Source organism: Rattus norvegicus, chromosome 14 (genome assembly GCF_021556685.1).
Source record: "Rattus norvegicus strain SHRSP/BbbUtx chromosome 14, alternate assembly SHRSP_T2T, whole genome shotgun sequence".
In the NCBI taxonomy this organism is placed as follows: Eukaryota; Metazoa; Chordata; class Mammalia; order Rodentia; family Muridae; genus Rattus; species Rattus norvegicus.
Window position 1 is genome coordinate 13,275,450 of NC_141547.1, and position 25,886 is coordinate 13,301,335.

Consider the following 25,886-nt stretch of genomic DNA (forward strand, 5'->3'; position numbering starts at 1 on the left):
CTCTTTGCAACAAATGGAGACAATTACAGAAAACCAAAGCTGACCACTATTACCTTTTTTTTTTTTATTTAGAAACAAAATCTTGCTACACAGCCCAGACTGGCCTTAAATACACAATCCTACTACCTTGGTGTCTCTACTGCTAAGATTTTAGTAAAGTCCACTGTGTTCAGATTCAACAGGATTACTGGTAGTTGTGTGGTGGGGGCAGGGTGAGGGAGCAGCTGTGTGCACACCGCAGCAGACTTGTGGGCTTAGAGGACAACTCTGCGGAGTCAGTTCTCTCGTTCCACTTCCGGGTCTAAAGACTAAACTCAGGTGCCAGGCTTGTGTGTCAAGCGCCATTAGCCCGAGTCAGCTCACTAGCTCCAAATGGGTTTTTTAAGCTATTAAAAGTACACATGGGACTCAGTAAGTTATTTAAAATGAAAAAAAAAAAAAAAAAAAGAACAAAGCATGAAGGTGAGAGAAGACGGTCTGGGGTGGGGGTGGGGGGAGGATATAATTAGCATGTCAAAGAATAAAGCACATTTTTAAAGTACATGTGAATATTTTACGTCTGTAACCGAATCTGGTATCTTCTAAAACAGCAAAGGACCAGTAACTATCAATGATAGACCGTCTGCCCATCATAAACGCAGGTGTAACAGGTAAGTAATGGACGGGGCATTCACTCAGATGTCTCCCTGTTACTTGTGACAATACTGAATGCCTAGCCTCTTTTCTACAATGATGTGTATTAACTCTTTAAGTAAATTTGAACTTTAATTATGTAGCAAATTAACACTTGAGTATGACTGAACTCTATCTGACTGGGGAAACAAAAGCATGTTAATTTATTAAAAACATCTTTCTACAAGCTCTAGTATATATATATATATATATATATAAATAAAATACAGTGTCATTTATTCTAGAGAGGCTAGAAAACTGCTTTTTTGCTCTTGTAAGTTTGTGGGGGTTTTGTGGTTTTATTTTTATTTTTTAAGATCTATGATGTCATTCCTTGCATTCTTAAGAGAAAGGTACCCATGAATTTACACCTACATCAATCATGCATAACCTACCAAACCAACAAAAAAGGCCAAGTTTGGGGATTTTGGGGGTTGGGGATTTAGCTCAGTGGTAGAGCGTTTGCCTAGCAAGCGCAAGGCCCTGGGTTCGGTCCCCAGCTCCGAAAAAAAGAAAAGGGGAAAAAAAAAAAAAAGTCAAGTTTGTTAATATCCAGCAGCAGTGAGAATAAGAACTGTAGATTCATTCTTGTATGGATTATATATTAGTGTGCTCACTCCAGAATGAATACTATCTGGAATTACATTTTTATGCACATTTGTTATACTTCAAGAAATTTACTTAAAGGTAAACTTGGAAAATGTAGACAACATTTGTTTGCAAGAATTTCATAGTATCATCTGTCTAGCAAAAACTGGATACATACAAAAGGCCCACCAACAGGAACTGGTTATGATACCTAATGGAATAAAACAATACTGGCGTTGAGAGGTCTACGGTAAGGGTTGATACCAGCACCACTAAGAATGTGGCAAGTGTTATTTTCATCCATACCAAGAAACTTACCGGGCTGTGTTGTCTGGTAGAGTAGCATATATAAATTAATTTTAAAGGGGTATTTATGTTTATAGTTTAATATTTCTAGAAGGAAAAAATACATACATGTGTCTGTGGTGTGGGTCAGATATTCCTATTGTTTCCCCTACAGCACACTGTCTAGTGTTATGCTTTAGAGCTTCCCCTGAAATCTGATACTTTCATTTCCAGCCAATTACACTTCATGCTAAGACAGAAATAGATGATGATCACAGGATAGCAATGGACGTGATTAAAAGAAAATATTCCAACAATAGCTTGTTTTATCTTCATTATATTCAATAAATAAGTTGAGTGATATTTTTGCTGATAAGAGGGCTTGAGTTGATCCCATATACACATATCTAAATACATGAATATGTAAGAGGAAAGATTCAAATAGAAACTGGCTGGCCACAAAACCATTCACATAGTTCAGGGAATAAAGGTTGAGTTTATGACACTAATCCGTAAGAAAATAAAGACACAGAATTCAGCTGTTTATAATTATCACTTTGATACAGAAGAAAAATTAGTTTAAACTACTCAAACTACGCTCTGCACTAAAGTTCTAAATCTAGTACTTGGTTCATAAAACTCGCCAGCACAGACTGAGGAGCTGGGGGAGCAGCCGGGGGCAGTTACTGCTCGCTCGCTCGCTCGCTCGTGTAGAGGATCTATCTGAATATGTTCCCACATAGTGGGTCATATGCCTGAACTCCAGTTCAAGGCATCTGCCATCGTTCTGGATCCCTGCAGGTTCTCTCACGAACACAGTAAATACACTCAGGCACATGCATATACACATACAAGGTTTTGAAAAGATGTACTTATTGATTTATTTATGTGGATGTGTGCAAGTGGGTGTACGGGCAGATGCCCAAGGTGTCCAGAAGGGGGCAATCCATGGAGGTGGAGGCAGTTGTGAGCTACCCTACATGGATACTGGGCATCAAACTTAAACCCTTGGGAAGGGCAGCAGGTGGTCTCAACCACCAAGCCACCTCTCCAGCCCCATGGCACACATTCTTAAGCACACATTGTAGTTTTGACATATTTACACTCATAGAAACAGCACTAGTTGGGATAATTAATCACATCTAAAATTCACTATGTTGCTTTGTAATTCCTACTTCCTGCCCCTCTCCGCCTTTGTCTAGCCAAGGTAACCACTATTTGTCTTTCTACCAATATAAATTAGCCAGCATTTGCTAGAATTTTATATAAACAGAATAGTACAGTATACACCCCCTTGCTGGCTTCTTTCACTCAGCATACATTAGCATATATGGAGTTCATTTATATGGGTCCTGCCATGGAGATGTACAATGTTTCCCACTAGGGACTGTTATAAGTATCAAAACCTCGGTTTGAACATGTGTTTCCATTTCTCCTAAACACATGGCTAAAACTGGAATAGCAGAACTGGGCAGAAAGAGGACATTCAGCTTCTTTATAAATCACCAAATTGCTTGTCGAGGACATTGCATCATTTAAAACACTGAATTTTCCCACGAACAGTGTGCACATGGTCCAGTGTGCTGTGTCATCACCAACGTTCAGTACAGGCATGGGAGGAGTAGTTTACCCTTCCAGTAGATATGTAGTGATAATTCTGTTTTAATCTACATCGTCCCAATGGCTAAAGATGCTGATCATCACCTCAGACTGTTTATCATCTGTCTATCTCTTAAGTGCTCAAATTCTGCCAATGCAAAAACACTGGGTAGTTCACCGAGCTTGGAAAGCTTTTTTATGCATTCAGGATTTACCAGACATGATTTGCACATAATTTTTTACAATCCATAATCTTTGCATGGTCTTTGCACTGTCTTCTAAGGATCAAGAGCTCTCCTATACAGACCCCCTACTCAATCCTTCTGTAAAGATTTTGTTGTCATATCTTAAAAAGAATAATTCCATAACCCAACTCTTTCTTCTTTTTTTTTTGATTACCTAATGCTTTATTAACCTTAAAATTATTAAATGCCAATGAACAAAAAACTATGGCTCCTAAAATACATTAGATGAGAAAAACTGCTAAACTAAAGCAGCCTGTTTATTTTAAAGATGTTAGAACACTGGAATAAAAAAATAAAACAGGTAATATAATGCAGTGGGAGAAAGGTTCAGCCTGTATTTCCACATAAAAAGAAAAGCTATGGATTCCTTCCAAGTTGATAAAAATTAGACATGGCAAAGAGACATAACCGCTGAAGACCTTGACTAAGAACAAAAAGTAAGAGATTGACAAGATCAACAAAAGAGGTGATACACACACACACACACACACACACACACACACACACACACACACACACACGTCTCTGTACACAGAGACAGCTCTGGAACAGGCTGAGACTTAAATGTCTATATACCGCCAATAATTCTTATTGGGTATAAAATTATCCTGACTTATTCTTACCAACTCTTTCTTCTAAAGCAATCAACTTTAGGACTCCTATTTAAGGCTTTGCATATGGCTTTTTACATATTGAGGCATTATATGTGCTTTGACATGAGAGTTGGTGTTGATTTGCTGCAGTCAAATACCAAACTGTCTTGGTGACTTTTCTTGGGGAAAGTGTGGTTTATCCACTCAGTGTTCTTAAGTGACGGAAGTCAGTTCTCCACACACCTCTATCTGTTAGGGCTCTCTATTCTTTCCATTGCTTCATTTCTTGACATTACTATCATAATGTCAAAAGAACTTTTATACATATATTATTTGTTTATCATTTCAGACATTATCATTCTGCAGTCTGGCTGGTCTGAAATTCAGAGATCCACTGGCCTCTACCTCCTGGGCACTGGGATTAAAGACATGCACCATCATGACCTGCAAGTTTTGTAAATGTTAACTTTGTTCCTATTCCAAGTTGTTCTATTTTTGGTCCTTTGTATTTCTTCGTGTGCACGTGTGTAGCATGTGATATGTAGGCACATGTGATATAAGCAGCATGCATGCACATGGAGGACAGAAGTCAATGTTGGGTGGCTTCCTCAATCATTCTCCATCTTTCTGTTACAAGAGCTCTCACTGAAACCAGAGCTCACTCATTTGACTCGATCTTCCTATCTCTGCACTGGGAGAACAGATGCATGTCCCCATGCCCAACTTTCTATATAAATGCCAGGGACCCAAGCTCAGGTCCTGTGCTATGCGTACGTACTCTCCCAGCTGAGCCACCTCTCCTCTCTCAGTCTTTTGTGTGTCTATATGAGTTTTGTAATTAGTTAGTTTTATGAACTAACTTTCATAAAAGGTGACTGGAACTTTGAGAGTGCAACCAGTCAAGCAAGCTTCACTTCAGTAGAAGCAAGTTCATTCTACAATTTCACAAAGTACAGCTCACCATTTATTTCATCCTCAATTTCTCTCAACTATGTTTTGACGTTTTCAGTATATGAACTGCTCACATCTTTAGATTTCTTCCTAAATATTCCTTTTGAAATTATAAGTCAAATTCTACATTACATTTTAAAAATTTAGAATGTTACTGTTTTATAGAAACACAATTGAGTTTTATACCTTGACCTGGCATTTCCAATCATATATAACTGCTTCCTTTGTTTTACTGGCTGGATCATATCATCTGTAAATAATGAAGTCACACTTTCTATCTAGATGCCGTTAAGTCCGTTCCTTGCCTTACTGTACTGCCTACAACTAGCGATGTTCAACACTGGCGAATGCTGAACAGAAGCACAAAGCAGGAGTCAGTTGTTTACTACAAAGCACGACGTCAGCTTTTGGTTTTCCTGATTCTCTTTATTAAATTAGGAAGACTGGACTCAGCATAGGACTGAGTTTGGCTCTCAGCACTCGCACTGAGCAGCTTACAACTGTCTGTAACAGCAACTCCACAGGGATCTGATGCCTCTAGATCCTGTTGGCACCTGAATTCATGTGCACATACCCCTTCACACAGATACATATAATTAAAAGTAAAATCATTTTAAAAACTTAAAGAAAACTAAGGGCACTGACATTTTAGTGGAGAGGTTGTGAGACTGAACCCAGGATCTTGTGGATGGTAAGCATGTATTCTACCACTAACCAGCACACTGCACTCTAGGGGGTTTCTATCCACAGTGGGCTGAGACTACTTAACCAGCATTTTCATTCTAGAGTCTATGAAAATGACTTTCAGGTTCCAGCTCATTAATATAGTCAAGTATAACAACTATTAAATATTAATCCAACCTTGAATCCCTAAAATAACTATTTGGTCACTGCCAAATAGTTTAAACAGGGTTAGTCCCCTCCAAGACTCTCGCTGAAATCTGACTGCCCTGTGGCAGGGTTGGATGCTGGGTCCCATGAAGTTCCTAGGTTAAGAGAGAGAACTGTTTTACAGGAGTGGGTTCATCCTGCAGACAAGGTGTAGTCAGGCAAGGCCCCTCCCTCCTTTCGGCTCTCTCTTCGGCACAGCTTGCAGACCCTCCCGTTCTTCTGATGGGACATGATAAAGCATGGAGTTCTCGCCTATACCAACACCATGCACTTGCACTGTGGCACGTCCAGAAGAATCACACACTGACAAAAATCTCCACTTCTTGTATATCACCCAGTCCCAGGCATTCTTAGCAATAAGAAAGCGGATTTAAGGAGCCAAAATAGTTGTTAAAAGTAGGTTAAGTTTTGCAACTACAGGCAGAGATGATATTACACTGTCTAGTTTTCTGTGTGCAGTTTTGACTTCAAGGTACTTTTCACTGTTTGGATGGGACGGTAAACCATGTCTCTGTTACTCTATCTTAGCCAGAATATCTGCTAGAGAACTGTTGTCATTGTCACATCTGCTCCCATTATGATCGTTCCGCAGATGGAGAAGCAGTTAACAGGGAAACAGAAGCCCAGGATGCAACAGAATCAGTTGTTATTGTTTCCAAAGCATGAAATTAAATCCGAACCACAACAACAGGCATCTAAAATCCACTTCACTAATCTTCCACTGTAGGCAAGCACTTCAGTAGTATTTAGCAGATTTCCTTTAAACACATAAACATCTTTTTAAAAATGGTGACGAAAAGTCTACAGACGAGTCATACAGTGTGACAGGGGCCTGTCGCTATCACTACACTGTCTGTTAAAGAAAAAGACGCTGTGCTTTCTTACACTCTAGAACACGCTGAAAATATACCTTAAAAAAAAGAAAATTCAATCCACCTAGGAAGAGTTTCTTAAGGATATTCTATGATCCTCAAAGACAAAATAATAACAGTGAAAACAGATACTGCCGTTTTTAAATTGCATCTTACCCGCAGAAACACACTATGAAAGAGGCATTACTGTTCTATACAGACACTGACGTTTATATAGACACGCGCCTCCCCTTACGCAGACTAGCCAGTATCAGACGAGCCTCTGCAGCCCCAGAGCAAGCTCTGCAGTTCCGTATTTGGGCTTTTGTTTGTTTGTGTTTGATTACAACACTGTCTGCCTTAAGAAGCGAAACTCTGCCAACTCTGTTTGGAAACAAGGAAATTTCAACATTGGAGTCTAGCAGAGCTCAGGCCAAGCAAATGAAGCTGATCCTTGAGGATAATGTGACAAGTGGGACCTGCCAATGAGATCTGCTCTGCTTCCTTTCTAAGGCAAGGGTTCCCATCGGTAACCTAGCACAGTGCCTAGATTTCTAATAATCTACAGTGGATGTGGTTCAGTTAGTTTAGGCTACCAACTATTGGTGATGGTGTGAAACTCCTCTTGAGAGTAAAGCAAGAGGAGAGAAAGAAATCCTAACAGTTATTCCAATTATTTTAACTATGTAAGCAGAATAACTGAGCCTACCCATTTAAGGTTACCCTAATGGTCAAATGGTCAAATTTCCCCTCATTTTAGCTATAGGACCTTGAAAGTTTGCAACCCTGTAGCCTTGTCTACTTTCACCTATAAAATAGAGATGATGGTTTCACCTCTTCTGTGCTCAATACACAGACAACACGGTTCCTGTGCCTGAGGCTCAGGAGTCACCGTGGAAGACGGGGTGGGAAGATTGTAAGAGGCTGAGGAACAGGAAGTTTGCTGTAGAAACATGTCTCCGCGAAATGTCAAAAGCCACACTCAGGAAGTCTCACCAACATAGCTACCCAGCCATGACCTGAAAAAGGATGACATCATCAGACATGCTAGTGAGGAACGGGAAAAGCTCAGGAGGCTTCAACACTACACAGAGAAGTGTAGGCGATTCATGTTGACGGGGAGAGAAATAGCCTTCCCCAGAGAAGAGCATTCCACTGCTTAGTCAATAACCAAATATTCAGCCCTGAAAACACACACACAAGTAACACTATATGACCCAAGAAGATTGGATTTATATATTTAGGAATATATATACACACTCATGTGCACCTCTAACACACACACCCATTAAGGAAAAAGAGGACATGACTTTGGAAGAGAGCAGGGGGTTGGGGAGCAATAGGGGTTGAAGGAGAAAAAAGAAGGGGAAAATAATGTAATGATAAAATAACTTTAAAAAATTGAAAAATTATTAGAAATAAAATACAACATAAGAGATTTAACAAACAAAATCATTTAGAATAGCACCAGACACTTGGACAGCATTGTTTAAATTTTTTTATCAATAAGTTAGTACCATTCCTATAATTATAAATAAGGAAAAATTACATAAATAATTTTTGGAGATTCTTCAATATAAAGAATAGTTGCAAATAATATAAAAATAACTTTAATGTTCTCCAATGCTTACTGAGTTAAAAACATGGTTCTATACTTCTAACACACCTATATTAATGTCTTAAAAATTGTATTAGAAACTGACATCAAGCATTTTCTATAGGTATGCAAGTAACTGTAAAACACCAACAGAAACAATCAGACACAATTAATTGAAATAAAGCAAACTAATCCATTATATAATTCCAAGTATATACTATGTGCTCAGCGATACACAATGTTCTTCTCAGGATTCAAGCCTACAGCTCTTTACAAACTTAAAACATTATATGATTTAAAATGGAAGTATATGCCAGTATATATAACACAGGAAGAAATTAAAAAACTTTTTACATTGTGTGTGTTTGTGTGTATACACATGAGCACATCTGTGCATGCATGCACCTGTGCTAGCATGCCCGGAGGTCTGAGGTGCTTACAGTTGATTCTCCCTGGCAGGAAGGAACTCTCGAGTACCACCAAACTTGGCAAGTTCCACTGATGGAGTAAGACTCTTTGTATGGAGATTTGATGCTGGCTTCAAAGGAAAGTTCAAATGTCTGGTATGCACTTACAGGGCACCCACACAGACATGCAGCCGTAACTCACCGTTGCTATTTTGGTGCTGAGGAAGTTCTGCCTTTCTTCATCTACCATAATTTCATGTGCAGTTTTAAATAATTCAAGCATTTTGGGGATGTCACGGCCAATAGAATCTGGTTAGAAAAAAATCAGAAAAATCCAAAATTACATTATCTAAACAAGTAGCAAAAATTAATGACTGAAATAAACATGAATCCTGTGTGAAGAAACAGCGAATAAGCCGTGGCAGGCAGATGTTAGAATGGCCACTATGGCCCCCACTTCTAGTTCATAACCTTGGTTGCTCTTCTCCCATTGGGTGTGGATGAGGCATGCAACTTGCCCTCTATCCAAGAGTCAGTGATATGGATATGCACATAAGTTTGCATTATATAACCCTATAATGCCTGTCTTGGAGGAGACTCTTATTGGCTTTGAAGAAGCTATAAGGTTGTGTGCTAACATATGGAGTGGACAGCAGACCAAGGAACTCCAAGTCCAGCAAGAATAACTGAGGCGTCAGCCCAGCCTGCGAAGAACAGACCTCTGCCAATAAGCACGTGAGTCTAGAAGTAGATTCTCAGTCAGACTGGAAGGAGAGAGCCAAGTCCAGGGTTCCCTCTGACCTTTACACATACACGTGTGTCTCCCTTCTATCACGCACACATACACACAGACACAATTTACAAAAAAAGTTTTAGTATGAAATGTTAATGTAAATGCATACTGTATTATCTTGAAATTTTTTAATTTTCTTACTGAAAAATAGGATAATTTTCATACAACATATTTTAATCCAGGTTTCCTCTCCCTCATCTCTTCCCAGATCCTTCCCACCTCCCTACCCTTCCAACTCCACACCCTCCTCCCCTCCCTCCTCTCCTCTCTCAATATCTCTTAATATATCTCTCAATCTCCACCCGCCGCCTCTCCCTCTCTCGGAAGAAAACAAACAGGTAAATAAAAAAGATCAACAAGGACTAAAAACAAAAATAACAACTAACAAATACGCGTAAAAAAAGAGACACACTGGCATGCGCATGTGCACACGGGGTCCCATCTGGTTTGGAGTTAGACAAGCCCTGTGCATGATGCCACAGTGTCTGTGAGCTATGTGTCCACCCTTTCATGTCTGGAAAACACTGTTTTCTTGGAACCATCCACCCCCTATGGCTCTTAAAATCTTTCTGCCCCCTCGTCTGTATAATTCCTAAACCCTGGGTGGGGCATTTCACAGACATCCCAATTAGGACTGAGTGTTCCAAGGCCTCTCTCTCTCTACACATTGTCCAGTTGTGGGTCTCTGTGTTAGTCTTCATCTCCTGCTGGAGAAACCTTCTCTAATGATGGCTGAACGAGACACTCATGTGTGGGAGAACAGAATATTGTTAAGAGTCATTTATTTCTCTTTTTCTTTCTGATACTCTTTCATACATTATGGTGTTCTGTCTGCAAATAAGTATGTCCTTTTATTATTATAGATAATCAATCTTTTCTCCAGTGTCTGTTCTCATTTTAATGATCTATTTTGTCTGGCATTAATATAGCCAATGACATTCTCTTACTTATTTGTTTTCATGGGTTGTGATTACTTGGTGTGTTTGTGTATTTAAAGTATTTCTTCTGCAGACCTTGTACAAACAGCCTGCTCTCTCCCTATCTCACACATTGCATTTTGGTTGGAATGTGCAGTCCATTTCCAACACTGTCTCATCCTGTCTGCTCCTCTGCTTCTCCTATACAGCCATTTTTTTTGTCTTAAACAAACAAAATCATGTCTCTTTTATCCCACTATTTAGATTTAAGCTATGTGCCTTTTAACCAGTCACCTTGTTTGAATCACAAACTACTCTGTGTTAATAATATGTGCCAGGCAATCTTCCTCTTCCGCCATCTTCACTTTGTGATGAATGTCATGCTGAACCTGGCTTACTTCCTGTATGTTTGTATTTAGAACAATATCCACTATGCTACTTATGACCGAAACTAGAGAATCAGATTCCTCTACACTTCATATTTAATCTGCAATTCTCAGATTCTACCTCTTCAAGATCCCTCAATAATCTTCTCCTTCTGTCTTCACTACCATTAGAAAGAGTATATTCTTTCCTCTTTTTATCTGGTCTACTACAATAACCTTCACGATGATCTCCATGTAAGTTTCTACATCCGTATGTCTGTCCCATGACCTACATGACCCCAGGGTATTCATTCTAAAAAGAAAACCACATCTCATGGTTCTGAACTTAATTTTCAATGGTTCTCACCTTCATGGGGGATAAAATCTAATCTCTGTGGAATGGTACAGAAAGCCCACTGTCTATCATTATCTAAGCCCAATATCTGATAAAAGTCCATGTCCAACGACAGAAAGAACTTCCGGAATACTCTCACTCTTGCTTGACTTTTCTACATTAATAAAGCCATTGCTTCTGCCTAGAATGTAGTCCACATGTTAGGAAAGCAAACACCCACTCATGATTAACCTCTCAACCAATATCTTCTTTACAGATTTGACTCTAAGAAGTAGTTACTCACCCCATAAATATGTTGTACGTTTCCCAGTTCCCACAGCACTTTAATACTTAAGTTTATTCTTCTGTCGTTTCTGCCAATATGTATTTTCTTAAAAATGTGAACTGGCTTTTAATCTTTCAATTTTCTGAACATAGTTGACAGTCAACAATTACACACTTACTTGACAAGCAGCCCATAATGAGAGAGCTGACATATTGGAAGCATGTGTAAGTTCCCTTAAAGCAATCATGCAAATGAATAACCACTTTTAGGAATCTTAGATATTGGTCTACGCATAGTATAAACTTTTTGTACCTAATTTGTTCTAAACCCTACTTAACATCATCAAAAAAATATTGGGCATTTGCCATCATGAAACACGTCTTGTAGATAAGAATTAATGGTTCTCAGTGATTGCTGCCTCCATTTCCTTGTTAGGAAGTTCACTTAAGGTCACATAAGGTACAAAGCCAAGGCTGGGTGGTGCGTGCTCTCTATTACTCCATCCTGTTTCTCAGCAGGACAAACACCAGGTTGCTGTGCCTCCAATCATCGTACCACCATCCACCTGCTCCCGCTTTCTTTTCTGTGTTTCACACTCTTCTCCTTCCCCACTGGCCTTTCTCTCCCTCCAACACTCTCTGCAAGTGCACTTCAGTCTTTCATGCTAAAGCATCTTTTCTTTTTTCCTTTTACCAGAGAAAGCAAATAAACAAGGAAGCAAACAAGCAAGGAAGTCAGGAAGGAAAAACGAGGAAAGAAGGGAGGCAGGAAGGAAGCAAGTTAGAATTAAACATGCTTAAGTTTTAGGAAATTGTGGAAACCAAGAACTGACATTTGAATTTGGGGGAAACAAAGATCAGTGACTACAACCAGGGGCACTGTTTTAGGTACTGTGAGAGAGGTGGCTGGAAGAAAAGGAATGTTTGGTAAGGAAGGGAGCAAACAACTTACTGAAGGCATCTATGTCTAAAGACTGGTGTAAAGACAAAGAACTAAGACTACATACACAGCAAGGGCAGCTCGGCCACACGAAGGCCTGAATGGCAGGTAAGTGCTCTTTGTCTAACTAGACAAATCTGGACGTGAAGACAGGCTGAAGCTAACTGCATGAAGTACAATTGCCAGTCCACAACGTCAAAGGCTTTTTCTTGGTGTTCAGAGTCATCACCAGTTAGACACACACCAGATGTTCAATTAGCAGACACAATTATTTTTTAAAATATATAAATTATACTTAATTCATGGTTCAGTCAATTTACTGACTTAGAGTTGTCTATCCTGGGCCATATGCTATGATAAAATTAATGTGTCTTTACTCTAATAGTAAGAATTGAACGCATAGTGCAGAGAGACACAAAAATGAATAAATAGTATAAATAAATCACCAAATAAATAAATCCAAAGACCCAAGAGAGTAAAGAATTCAGCATGTGCATGTGTGAAAAACGGCACAGCAGTCTCTAGGGCTGAAATAAAATGAACTTCACAGGAGTATTAGCCATGACACTCATAATTAATCCACTGTCATAACTGTACCTACTCATTCATGAATTCTTTCATGGGTGAATAGTTTTTAAACTAGTACAGGGGGAGCGTGGAGTAGAAATTTGTTTTTGCACTTTTCCTCATATAACCTAAGAATTCAACTTCAGTAACAGAAGTAATACTTGGGAGCACAAAATGTTCTTTCACGACCTGAAGAGTCCTTAAAGTTCTGTAGTTTAGCATTTATGAGTCTTCCCCATGGTACAGCCACCTCTTTACAGAGAGCAGACACAGGAGGATCCCTGGAGCTCACTGCCCCGCCAGCCTGGCCAGGCTGAGAGACAGAGCATGGCTCAAAACCTAGGGTGGAGCGTGACTGAGGAAGACACCAGACATCTATCTCCCTCTGGCTTCCCAGGCACGCACACATGTGTACTCACACGCCTCACCTCTCGTTAAAGGAACCGTGTCGACAGAGCTCTTGGAGAGGTGAAGGGCCTGCGAAAGGAGGCCAAATTCCTTTGACGCAAGTTTTAAATATTTTTCATGAAAAAAAAAAAAGGAGAAGTACTGAGAAACCAAGCCAAACAGGGAATCTGGAAAAGTGAAATTGCCTATAGTTATATAAGAAATTAAAATAAGGGGCTGGAGAGATGGCTAGGCTTAAGAAATAAAACGTGCTGTGAAATATGCACACTGGATCTAGCCAAGATGGCCACACCTACTCCTGTTGGTAAAACTGAGGCACAATGGGAGTGAGCTCAGCCGCAGTGCCTGGTTCTCACTGTAGCCTCCTCATTTCTGTTTTATCTTCGTGTTTTTTTTTTGGATCGAGGGGGAATCAAACATTCCGAAATGAGAATCGGAACTATCTCTAAAAATGCACAACACAAGCCCCATCTGTTCTCACGCACATCTGGTATGTTCTGTTTGAACAGTCTGACAAGCTGAGGTTGTTTTCATGCTTAAAGAACACAAACGTTTTACTGCATCTCTTGAGCAGACCCTTTGGGGCTGAAAGAAATGTTAGAAAGGGGGCACTGTCATTCTTCTAGGTGCCTTGTTAAAGCACCGTTGTGGGAGGGGTCACACACACTAAGGACACCCACAGCAGGTGGAAGGTGTGATCCATTATGAAAGCAGAAATAAAGTAAATCTCCCTGGGGAAAAAAAACACTTTAACAGGAAACTTGCCATTTGGAATAAAGAAGTCATTTGAACACCTTCTTAGACTTAACAACAGGAGAGCTAATGTAAAGAGTAACAGAAATGGAACCCAGTGGGTTCTAGAAGCCGAGCACTACAGCAATTAGTGCCTGACAGACAGCTGAGCCGGACGGACAGCAACAGCAGTGATCACGTGGGTGCAGGTGGGCGCAGGTGGGCACACGTGGGCGCAGGCGGACACAGGCAGACACCGTAAGCCTCATCTCTCACTGTCTCCATTAGGGCCACTGGCTGCAACTTGAGCTTACTTAGAAATCAAATATGTTTCTGGGAAATATTTCCTCTAAGTTGGATGGAAAATCTCCTTTCCCCCCCCAATAATATTCAATTTCAGGCCTCACTTAAGAAAAATGTAAATCTGATTCCATAACAACAAAGGCAGCTGTGACATAAGTCTATCAAAAATGACGAGTCCCACCCACATCTAATACCAGTGCGACTTAATGCAGGCTACAAAAATAACAAAACCATAGGGCAATAAAAGAACTTGAGTCCATTTGAATCGTTCATAGTGAGACCATGAGTAGATGATATCTTAATAGCTAATATGTATGAAGAATTTTAATTAACATTTTTTCTTTATCTCTACTAGAGTTGAAATTTGAAAAAAAAATAACTAAAACAGATTTTTAAATACTTGTTTTTTTCTGTAGTACCTAATAGAAAACATACCAGACATCCAGGAGCCTCTACAACACACACCCCGTTCTGTGCGTGTGCTTGTACATGTACTCCGGCCTCATTACTGACATCACTTGTCAGGGGAATGCACAGGGCACAGAGCAAGCCTTTCCCTCCCTCTCAGTCGCCCTCTTCCTATTCAGTCATAAGTCCTGTCTTTAACACTGTCTCTCCCGGTACTCACCACACAGAACTGACTCTGAACACTGTCCCTATACATCCCCTGTCCTTGTGGCCTAACTGGGCTCCCTACTCCAGTTCCAGTCCAAACCAGTATGTCTCCTGCCACTCTAAAGAACAGATGATGTCACATCACACCTTACAGCACCTGAATGATTCATGCTGAATAGACAGTAAGCCCATGCTCACTAACTCCTAATTCAAAGACTTCCTCAAAACGACTGCAATCCACCCCAACACTGATTCCCATTATTCACTTACGGAATCAGTGTGAGCCAAAAGGACCTAACTGACACTTCTTGGAGCCAGTCCATCATTTTAGCCTACTTCAGGGCCTGTGGTTAATATATTCTTTCTACTTAGGTCTCAGTCAGTTCATCCGATTATACTAGAATACCTTCATTCATGATACACTGCTGAGGTCCCCACCTAGATTATAAACAAACCCCAGATAATATCCACAGTACCTTAAGAACTGATCAGTTTGTATCTCTCATTTTATAACACTTATCACATTAACATAACAACATTACTTCTCTCACTATACTTCTTTTTTGTTGTTGGGTGTTGGTTTTTTAGAGACAGGGTTTCTCTCTGTAACACCTCTGGCTGTCCTGGAACACACTTTGTAGACCAGGGTGACCTCAAACTCACAGAGATCTACCTGCCCCTGCCCCTGCCCCTGCCCCTGCCCCTGCCCCTGCCCCTGCCCCTGCCCCTGCCCTGCCTCCTAAGTGCCAGGATTAAAGGTGTATGTCACCATCTCCCGGCCTCTCTTACTGTATTTATTAAGAAGGAAGTACTCATAAAGAAAAGTTCTACTAGTTGGAAACATTTATAGAGCCAAGCACTCATGTATATGTATTTATGTACAAGCTGACATGTACATGTACATGACATGTACAGAATGTCATGACGATGATGTTCTCAGCAGCTATTACATTCCAGTAAGGTACAGCTGAATTACACTCCAGCAACATCAATGCCAAAGAGGAAAATAAAACCTACATATTCTTACAACAGCAATTTCAAATATCAGACATAATATTTAGTCTACAAACATATTAGCAACTTTGATTTTTACAAACAAAAGTATAAAGAGTTGCTGATAAGATTGAAAAAAGAAAAATTCCCTCTTACTTCTAGTAGCCTTTGGAAATCTTTTTTTCAGTTTCTTCCTTAACGGGTTAAGTTCGCCCATTATTTCTGGAACAGCTACATAAAAGTCCACAACAACCTCATCATCCAAGATCTAAAAACCAAAGGAAGAATACATGAAATACTTTAGTTTTTTGGACATAAGCAATTTCATGATTCAAAAAAGAACTACTATGCACATTTTTCTTCAAACACATAATGATATAAACACAGTCACCAGTTTCTGAAAACATCAGAAGCAAAACACTTTGTTATATTGTAAAAATAGCTCTGTGTATTTTTAAACAAAATTAATTATTTTAATACTGCTGTGAGAGTATGCTAGGCCAATGCTGCTATAAGCTCAAGCACAACACCAGTGCGTCGGCTCACACACACCTCCCAAAGTAAGCTAGAGCACACCAATGTGTCTGCTCACACACAATGCACGTCTATTACAACTGAAGGCAGGGAGACATTTTTCATTACAAGCTAAAAGCTCCAAGTTGCCAAATTCACTACTAACCGCTAACTTTCTAAACTTAGTGCGTCAAAAGAACTGAATGTTTCAGATTTACCAGATTTGTGGATAAATCCAGCTAATGCCAAAATAATTATTATACCACCATACTATACTCCACTTAAAAATCTAATTGACAATAAAGTAAAATAACTTTTTAAAACAAAATATTGCTAAGATACAAATCTTTCATCAGTTCAACTGTCATTTTATATGAAACCTTACCTATCCAAGGCCTTGTTTGGGGTTAATGAATTCAGAAAAACTCAACTCTGGAAAAATTAGGCTATGTTCTGGGACTTTATCTTCCTCTTACTAGTGTTTCTTTGAATAACATTCTATGCCTCTCTTAAAAATATTGGCTTATTAAGTGAGAACTTGTGTGCCGTGAATTCTGCACATATTTTATACAGTTTAGCTCATCCAATCCTTCAAGGCAGGTGTTAATATTAACTAAATAATTCAGATGAGGAACACGGGGCCTTGTGAGAAGGAACCAGCATGTGTCTCCTAAGAAGCACCAGGATTCAAACATAGGCCATGGGGTTCTAGAACCAGGGTCCCATCCCAAGAACACAGAGGAAACAAAGACAACTGAAATGCCAAAGAACTGTACGTAAGGCTTTCATTAACAGGTTTCCTAAAACTAACTCTACACACGTTCCTTTAAGTTAAAAATTATCTGCGAATGCTGCACTACAATCCACCTTAGGAACACAACTTAGAATAACACAAGAAAAACCATTACATTCAAATCTCTCTGAGCCAAATATATTTGTGACATTTCAAAATGAAATGAATTTAATAACTAAATTAAGATCTTAGAAATGATTCAAAGTTCAGTAAGGATAGCCTACTTTACAGTTTCTTTCTTTTCAAAAACTATTTTATTTTTATTTTTTATGAGTGTTTTGCTTGCATGCATTCCTATGCACCACATGCATTCCTAGTGCCAATGGAGACCAGAAGAGGACATAGGATTCTCTAGAACTGGTCACAGAAGGTTATGAGCCACCATGGAGTGCTGGGAACTGAACATGGGCCCTCTACACGAGCAGCCACTGCTCTTAACTGCTGAGCCATTTCTCTAGCTAAATGCTAAGGAGGACAGAGTGCTTATATGGCAGGAATGAGGGCTTGGAGTATTATTGGTCTTACAACAGTTGCCTACCTGGGTAAGGCCCTGGATTCAACCTCCAGTATTGCAATAAATAAGTAAATAAAAATGTATAGAAATGTGCTTGAAAATCAACAGCCATGATAGTACCTGAGAACCCTATTAGAACTTCACAACCTGAATGGATACCTTCTAAAAATACCACGGAAAGCTTTCACACACATGACATAAGATAACTTACCCAAACAGAACTGTTTCTCTAACTGTTTAGGAACACTGGGTCTCCTGAAGAAAAATTATGTACCTATAATATTTATATACCAAAAGTCATCATTAGATTTTCTTATTTGGGTTTCTTTTTCCAGGGCATGCTTTACGAACAGTAGGGCTGTGTACTGCATTCTCCCCCCTTGTTTTTCCCTTGAGAAATGAGTAACCTCTGGCCAAGGCTGCAGGGCTGGCCGTGACAGCTGCTGCGCTCTCACAGGTTGGGAGAGAGGCAGCACGCGCTAGCTGAGGTTTGCTGGCTGCAGAGACCGAGCCCCACGCTCCGACTCACAAGTGCTGCAGTGTATTCACTCTTTACTAACTCAAACACTGCTAGTACTTTGTAAAGAATTAAAATGATATGCCAGGAAGAACAAGACACTACACTTGGACTCGGCCAAAGCCCTGGGTTTTTTTTGTTTGTTTGTTTGTTTTTTGGTTTTTTTCCTTCTTTTTTTCGGAGCTGGGGACCGAACCCAGGGCCTTGTGCTTGCTAGGCAAGCGCTCTACCACTGAGCTAAATCCCCAACCCCAAAGCCCTGTTTTAAAGTAAGCTCCTTAGCTACTTTCCAGCAAGCTCACGGGAAATGTTACCTACGGTCCTACAAAGGCCTACTGGCCTTTCCTCCTGCTGCTGGACTGCATCAGCAGGTTCAAGGCCAGGTCAGGACAGGCTAACATCATGACCTTAAAATAAAGGAGGAGTCTTCAAAGCACCCCTCAAGGAGAAGCTGGGCTCCAGCTTCCTGTGTTCACACCTCAGCTTTGTGGAGGGTCTTTCCCTCTGTATCATGGGTGTTTCCTCACCCCAGAAAAGCCTTTCTCCAACTGCTGACTGTGTCTGCTGCTGACTGTTGCCCTTGAGAAGTTTCCTGCCTTTTAATCCTTTATCAGGCAAAGAAAAAGAACACCTGGCTGGTAACATAACTACTTCCACATGGGAACATAAAATGGGGGGTAACCAACTCTTGTGTTTCCTGGGCCTTGGTCACTCACATCTGACTCTCAGATAAACCATCTCCAATTCCCTTTAAAAGGAAATTGAAATCACCATCAGACTTAGAACACTACTCGGCTGCCATGTTCCCTAAAGGACCAGCCCAGCAAGTCAAGCAAAAACTCTAATTATTTAACAAAGGACACATTTTCAAATCTGTTTTCCGAGCACCCTTTTGCCCACCTCTATCCATAATATAATTTAAGAAAAAGAGGGACCTTTCTTTAAAATGTGAAGAAAAACCTTTTGGGACTTTACAGATAACTGTAAGCCTCTTCCTACCTGCCTTCCTTCAACAGGGCCCCTCGGGCTCTCCCTTCCCAAGGCGGGCTTCTCACTCGCCCTCACCCCTCAGGGAGCATGCTAAGTCCACCTCAGTGAGCTAAGTCCACCTCAGTGAGCATGCTAAGTCCACCTCAAGTGGACAGGGAGTAAATGCTCACAGGAAATACCACAGTATGGAGATTAAACACCAAGTAAATGATACTTTCACTCCCAGAAAGAAAACACACTTCGTCTTAAAAACATGAATGAAACATTCATGTGTACTAATATTGGGATTTCATTTTAAATTTCACATTCAAAACCTGAATAACATCGGCCTGTATGTTTTATGCACAAACCTTTCATAACAACAGTAAACTATAAACAAATCAAAGAATGAAGTAATCAACGATTAAGAGCTTCGGTGGCTATTTTAAGATTTGAAACTGAACGAAGTACAGAACGTTTCCCCCTTTCTAAAGCCTACCAACTGTTTTGGAGACAGAGAACCTGAGTGACCATGTGCACTAGGAAACATTAGTGTAAAGGGTCGGGAGACGGCGCAGCAGCCGAGAGAACTGGTTGCTCTTCCAGGGCACCTGGATTCAACTGCAAACACCACACGGTAGCCAGTATGTGTATGCAACTGTGCTCCCAGGGACCCCCACACCTCTGCCCTCTAAGGGCACCAGGCACACATATGAGGCACAGATTTACATGCAGACAAAACCTATGAACACTAAATAAATAAATGAAGGAAGGAAGGAAGGAAGGAAGGAAGGAAGGAAGGAAACAGAGCTATCAGAACAATCTTCATAAGAAACCAACATAAACCACAGTACCTTCTTAACTAGATCTGCTCCTCCTGCAAACGCAGCTCCATTTTCTTCTGCTATTTTAATTTCTGATGCATTCTACCAAAACACAACAGTTTATACAATATTTTTAAACAGATTCATTATATTGATAATAGCTGTCAGAAATATCAATTAAAAATAAAAATTGTTTTTAATTTTATTTAAAAATACACCAATTTTTAAATGTATACATTATATTCAGAAAACTTCAGTTTGTATGTCCCTGGAGTATAGACTGACAGCAGAAATGCACCTTGCTGTCATATAAAGAACCTAGCAAGTGTCGGGAAAGCAGAGACAGGAGGATTGCTGTGATTCCAAGGCCAGCCTGGTCTACGCAGCAAATCCAGGATAGCCAGGGCTCTGCAGAGGGACTCTGTCTCAACAAAAGCCAAGCAAACAACCTAACAAGTACCAAGTAGCTGGTCTACCATACACACGCCTCCCAAAAGTAAAACCTTAAAGTACAGCAAATCTTATTACCTAACATTTTATAAAACTGATGGGGGTGGGGGGGAATTTGACTCAAGAAATCAAAACACAAATGTAGCCGCACCTGCCAACTTCTACAGAACAGCACATGTCCCACTTCTATCATTTTGTCTTCTGGGAACATACGTCACTCCTTTAGTTACTGCAGCACTGTGGCTCTCTGACAACTATAATCCCCACCCACTGGAAAGAACACACTGTCTTCCTCAGACGAAAGCAGAGAAAATTGGTAAAGTCTCAGTTATGAAATTCAGATAGTAAAGAAGGGAAAAACTAAGCAAACTCATTAGCACATCATAAACACATGTCAGCAACACAGAAGCCCGCCAAGTCGGACCCTATGCCTGCCATGTGGTGTCTGCTGGCACCGTGAGCAGGCATCTGTCTAAACAGCATGGAGATGCACAGCACTGGTCACTGTTGTGTGCATCAGAGGAGCCCGAGTAGGAAGTGGGAGACGCCTGACAGAGCCCACAGCTGCTGCCATAGCTGCTAAAGACCGCAGCAGTGCTTGGTGTATCTATTTCTCCCTCAGGCTGGAGGTTCGACTGCAAAAAAGTAACCTTAAAGAACTGATACGAATTCAGGATTCTCCTCTAATTACATCCCATTACTCTCTTTATTGACTAGTGTAATCTCTTATAAATTAAATTATAAAACTGTAGACAAAGTTACTTACCCCTGTAAACACAGCAACTTTGTTGACTTCTGACGAGAAAGGGTGTGGGAGAGCAATAACGCTGGCAAATGGTTCCACTTTTTTCTAAACACACACGGGGAAAATAATTACAAAATTTACCTTCTCCATTATCTTCTGCATTCTATAAAAAAACAGAACTGACTTTTTTTTTTTGAGGTTGTTTTGGTTGGTTGATTGGCTTGCTAACTGGATAGATAGGGCTTTTCTGCTGGCCTCAAAACCAAGATCCTCCTGCCTCAGCTTCCTGAATGCTGGGACTATAGAAATGCACCACCATTCCCAACTCTGGCTTTTAAATCTTTCAATCTATGATAGGTCTGCCCCTTTATTCCTTACTATTTTCTGATCATAATTTAAAGCACAAGATTATCTATTTCCTTTTTGAAAAATAAGAATCTAACTCTCTCTTGTGCACAACATACCCCCCAACTTGTGAGGTTTCTAGCCAAACCATTTATCATAGGTTCTCAAATGCTACAAGTGTATTCACAGCTGTTCTTCCCTAGCAACTAGTACAGCAGTTTCCATTTTCTGGGTGTCAACAGATGTTTGCTACCTTGAATTAAAAATGTAAATGTAGCTTTCAGACTCAAGGAAGATGATGAAAACAGCTAGACATCTTAAACAAGGGCAACTGACCTGCTCAATAGCTCACCCTTAGTGGACCCATGGCTCTGGGCCATTATAAATAGAAACCCTAGATCTACAATGGAATGCCAAGACTGACAGTTTCTTCTCATCAGTGGTCTCCTTTAGTGTAGATCACCATCGCTTTCAGATACAATTAAGAAGTGAACTGAGAATTCCAACAGAAACAATGCATCTTTTGACACACACACAAGTACAGTCCTGTAAGTGCCCAGAATTAATATCCTCAGTCATTCTGGTGAAGAACAACAAGAAGCATAGACTGCTTGCCTGGTGCTCTAGGCCCTGGTCTCAGTTCCCAGCACAGAGGTGACAAAACAGAGCAAACTTAAGACAGAGGCCACATCTTTAGTGTCATGAGCCTGTAAGTAGATCCCTATTCAAAATGATGCCTGAGGTCCTGCAAGACACTGCCATGAGCTACATGAGTGACTGGGGACTTCCTGAGATAACGGAACATTTAAAGGAACGCTGAATGCAAAGCACTGCTAAAGAAAGTGGCTGACTGCGACGTTTCCAGTTGCTCATGGTAATTATGAGCACTACTAGGCTTTGGTATGTATTATCTAATTTCAACGTGAATGGAGCCATAAGAACTAACACTTTGCCTTTGTGATAAAGGTGAGCGTGCTGAAATAAAAATCAGCAAAGCGGTGGATCTGAGGAAGCAGGCCAACTCCCCTGCATGCTTCCAACTATCTTATACCTGGGAAGTAATATTTTCCATGCTGAAGTAGAGAGATTTTTAGAAAATCTGATGGTGGTACAGGAATTTAATCCCAGCACTTGGGAGGCAAAAGCAGGCAAAGATCTGAGTTCAAAGCTAGCCTGATCTACAGAGAGAATTTCAGGACAATCAGGGCTATGCAGAAAACTTTGTCTTGAAAAACCAAATGGAGGTGTGGAAGCGATTTTAGGGAATTCTAAAATTGTACTTGTAAGCAGCTGACAAAGTAGCTGGTCTCCCTGTGACTTTGGTACATCCTTGGTGACTCCTCTCCACTCCCCCTTCACAACCCCCATCTTTGTAAACTAGTGTTCTCAATCTTTCTAATGCTGTGACCCTTTAATACAGTTATGGTGAACCCTAACCGTAAAATTATTTAAATTATTTGTGCTGCTACTTCATAACTGTAATTTTTTTTTACTGTTACAAATCATAATGTAAATTATCTGTGTTTTCTGATGGTCTTAGGCAACCCCTGTGAAAGGGTCATTCAACCCCAAAAGGGTTTTGACCCCCAGGTTGAGAACCTGGGGTAAAGTATCTGTGCTTTAACTTTCAAATCACGTGTCCTCTACCCGCTTCTCCCCGTAGAATTTTAAAAATTAAAAAGATCAGCTTATGTATCTACTTTAATAAACACGGATCTACATACCTTTTTTCCCAATGCCATATCTAATGTTAAGTCAAGATAAACACCTTGCTTTGGATTGGTAAAGTCCAGGACTTGAAACTTCTTAAGTAAGTGAATAGCTTTCTCTACTTCATAGATCCGCCGTGGGTATAAGCGTTTTAAATAGACATCGTCTTCAGGCTCACTTTCCATGTAGGTATATGACTTTATTTTCTCTATATCATCAACTGGTTTTTCATCTGATGTCTTTTCCTTAGCACCTTTTTTATTTTTTCTTGCAGACCTTAAAGCAAAATACATTAAGGTCAGTTATATCAGAATATATTCAAGAGGACCTCTTCTAAAAAGCCATTATATAAGACAGAAAGACTCAAAAGCACACATTGCTTTACAGTTTCCCTAACTCAATAATAAATACCAATGAATTTGTGCTTTTTCCAGTCAGCACAAGGTGAAGGAAGCAGGGTTGCTAATGTCCAGAAGCTTGCAAAGGGGCAAGGGGAAATACACGTGTAAAGAGATAGTTCAACCTACTGTGTTAGCATAGACGCTTAGAGACAGTTAACACACTGTGTTAGCATAGACGCTTAGAGATAGTTAACACACTGTGTTAGCATAGACGCTTAGAGATAGTTAACACACTGTGTTAGTATAGATGCTTAGAGATAGTTAACACACTGTTAGTATAGACGCTTAGAGATAGTTCAACCTACTGTGTTAGTATAGACGCTTAGAGATAGTTAACACACTGTGTTAGTATAGACACTCAGAGATAGTTAACACACTGTGTTAGCATAGACGCTTAGAGATAGTTAACACACTGTGTTAGTATAGACGCTTGAAATAGTTAACACACTGTGTTAGTATAGACGCTTAGAGATAGTTCAACACACTGTGTTAGTATCGACGCTTAGCAGGGTCTTGTGGAGACCCTTAGCTCAGCCTAGGTGTTAGGGAAGAGCTGTGAGAGACAAGATTGAAGGAGCAGGAGGAAAGACAGTCTTGATATACACCCAAAAGAACTGTTCATACAAGCTGGTTGTAGCAGTATACGTCTTTAGTCCCAGCACTCAGAAGGCAGAGGCAAGGTGATCACTGTGAGTTCAAGGCCAGCCTGGTGAACAGAGCAAGTTCCAGGACAGCAGGGGCTACACAGAGAAACCCTGTCTCACAAAACAGAAAAGCAATGTCCACAGCAGCACTATTCATAACAGCCCAGAGGCAGAAATAACTCAAACTTGTCTGCTGATGAGTGAAAACATAAAATACACCGTTTCACTACAACAGGATGCTTCTGTTCAGTTTTGAGTGTCAATGTCATTGTCACACAGATGTCACTGTTTTCTATTTAGTCATACCTTCTACACTACTCTCTTACTCCTCTTTGCCCCTTTGCTGGTCCACTCCAAGAGAGGCCATCTATTTTCTGCTTTCCCCTCAATGCGTTCCATTGTCCTCTCTTTAACACAATGATCTCTAGTTCCATCATTTTCCTGCAGACTGTCATGATACCTTTCTTTTAATGGCTGAGAAAAAAATCCATTTTGGATAAGTGTTACATTTGTTTTATCCATTCATAGACAACTAGGCTGATGCTGGGTCTTCACCACAGTGAAGTAATATACCAACACCCACAGAGAGATAGGCACAATCTCTAGAATATCTATTTAACCAACACCCACAGAGAGATAGGCACAATCTCTAGAATATCTATTTAAAATCCCTGTGGGTAAACACTCACGAACAATACAGCTTTAAATTCTGTATTACATTTTTATTCAATGTGCATGTGTTGCTATACATGCACATATATGAAGGTCAGAGGACAACTTCCAGTAGCTGGTTCTTTCCACCATGTGAATTCCAGGAACTTGAGTTGTGAGAATTCATGGCAGGAACCTTACCCACTGAACCATCATGACGGCCTGCAAAGCAGTTTTATTTGTACTTTCCTGATGGCTAAGAACATTGAACACTTCCTCAATTCATTGACTATATCATATTTTGTGATTTATTTTTTTAAATTCTTTATAGATTCTAAATATTGATTCCTGTCTGATACATAGATGAAGAAGATTTTTTTTGTCCAATTCTATAAGTTGTCTTTTCACTCTAGTGACTATTTTTTCCTTTGCAGTGTACACAGAATCCTAATCTCACATAACCCCATTTGTCAACTCTTGGATGCTACTGGAGTCCTTTCCAACAAAGTCCTTGTCTACATGTTAAAGTATATAATGGAACATTAGTCAACAACAAAAGGAATCAAGTACTTGATTCAGGCTACAACATGTATTAACCTTAAAAACAGTATACAATTGCACCAATAATGAGTCTGCTATGTAATGAGAGTAAAGTCATAAAACAACACAAGTCACTGCATTTGTACATATCAGGATGAGGAGGAAAATTGTAAAGTACTTTCTACACAAGCACGGGGACCTGAGTTCAGTGCCCAGGGCACACATTAAAAAGCCAGGTGTGGTGCCAAGCTCTTCTAATCCCAGTGCTGGGGAAGCAGGGACAAAGGCTCCCTGAGGCCCACTAGCCAGCCAGCCTACACAGTCAGTTCACTCTAATCA

At 40.2% G+C, this 25,886-nt stretch overlaps 1 protein-coding gene across 7 annotated transcripts in view; it reads right to left on the reverse strand.

The window, feature by feature from the left end:
* Positions 1-25,886, reverse strand: part of Mrpl1 (mitochondrial ribosomal protein L1) — a 59,945-nt gene that overhangs the window by 14,973 nt on the left and 19,086 nt on the right. For 5 of the 7 annotated variants that reach the window (XM_087582416.1, XM_087582415.1, XM_087582414.1 and 2 more), the window contains 5 exons: positions 23,326-23,587; positions 21,278-21,361; positions 20,092-20,163; positions 16,088-16,199; positions 8,882-8,988 (listed from right to left, as the gene is read on the reverse strand). In XM_087582416.1, coding sequence (XP_087438542.1) covers positions 8,882-8,988; positions 16,088-16,199; positions 20,092-20,163; positions 21,278-21,361; positions 23,326-23,496 — 546 coding nt within the window. In that variant the 5' untranslated portion in view covers positions 23,497-23,587. The remainder of the gene's footprint in view (positions 1-8,881; positions 8,989-16,087; positions 16,200-20,091; positions 20,164-21,277; positions 21,362-23,325; positions 23,588-25,886) is intronic. The other 2 variants (XR_015636512.1, XR_015636513.1) reach the window with 1 other exon arrangement.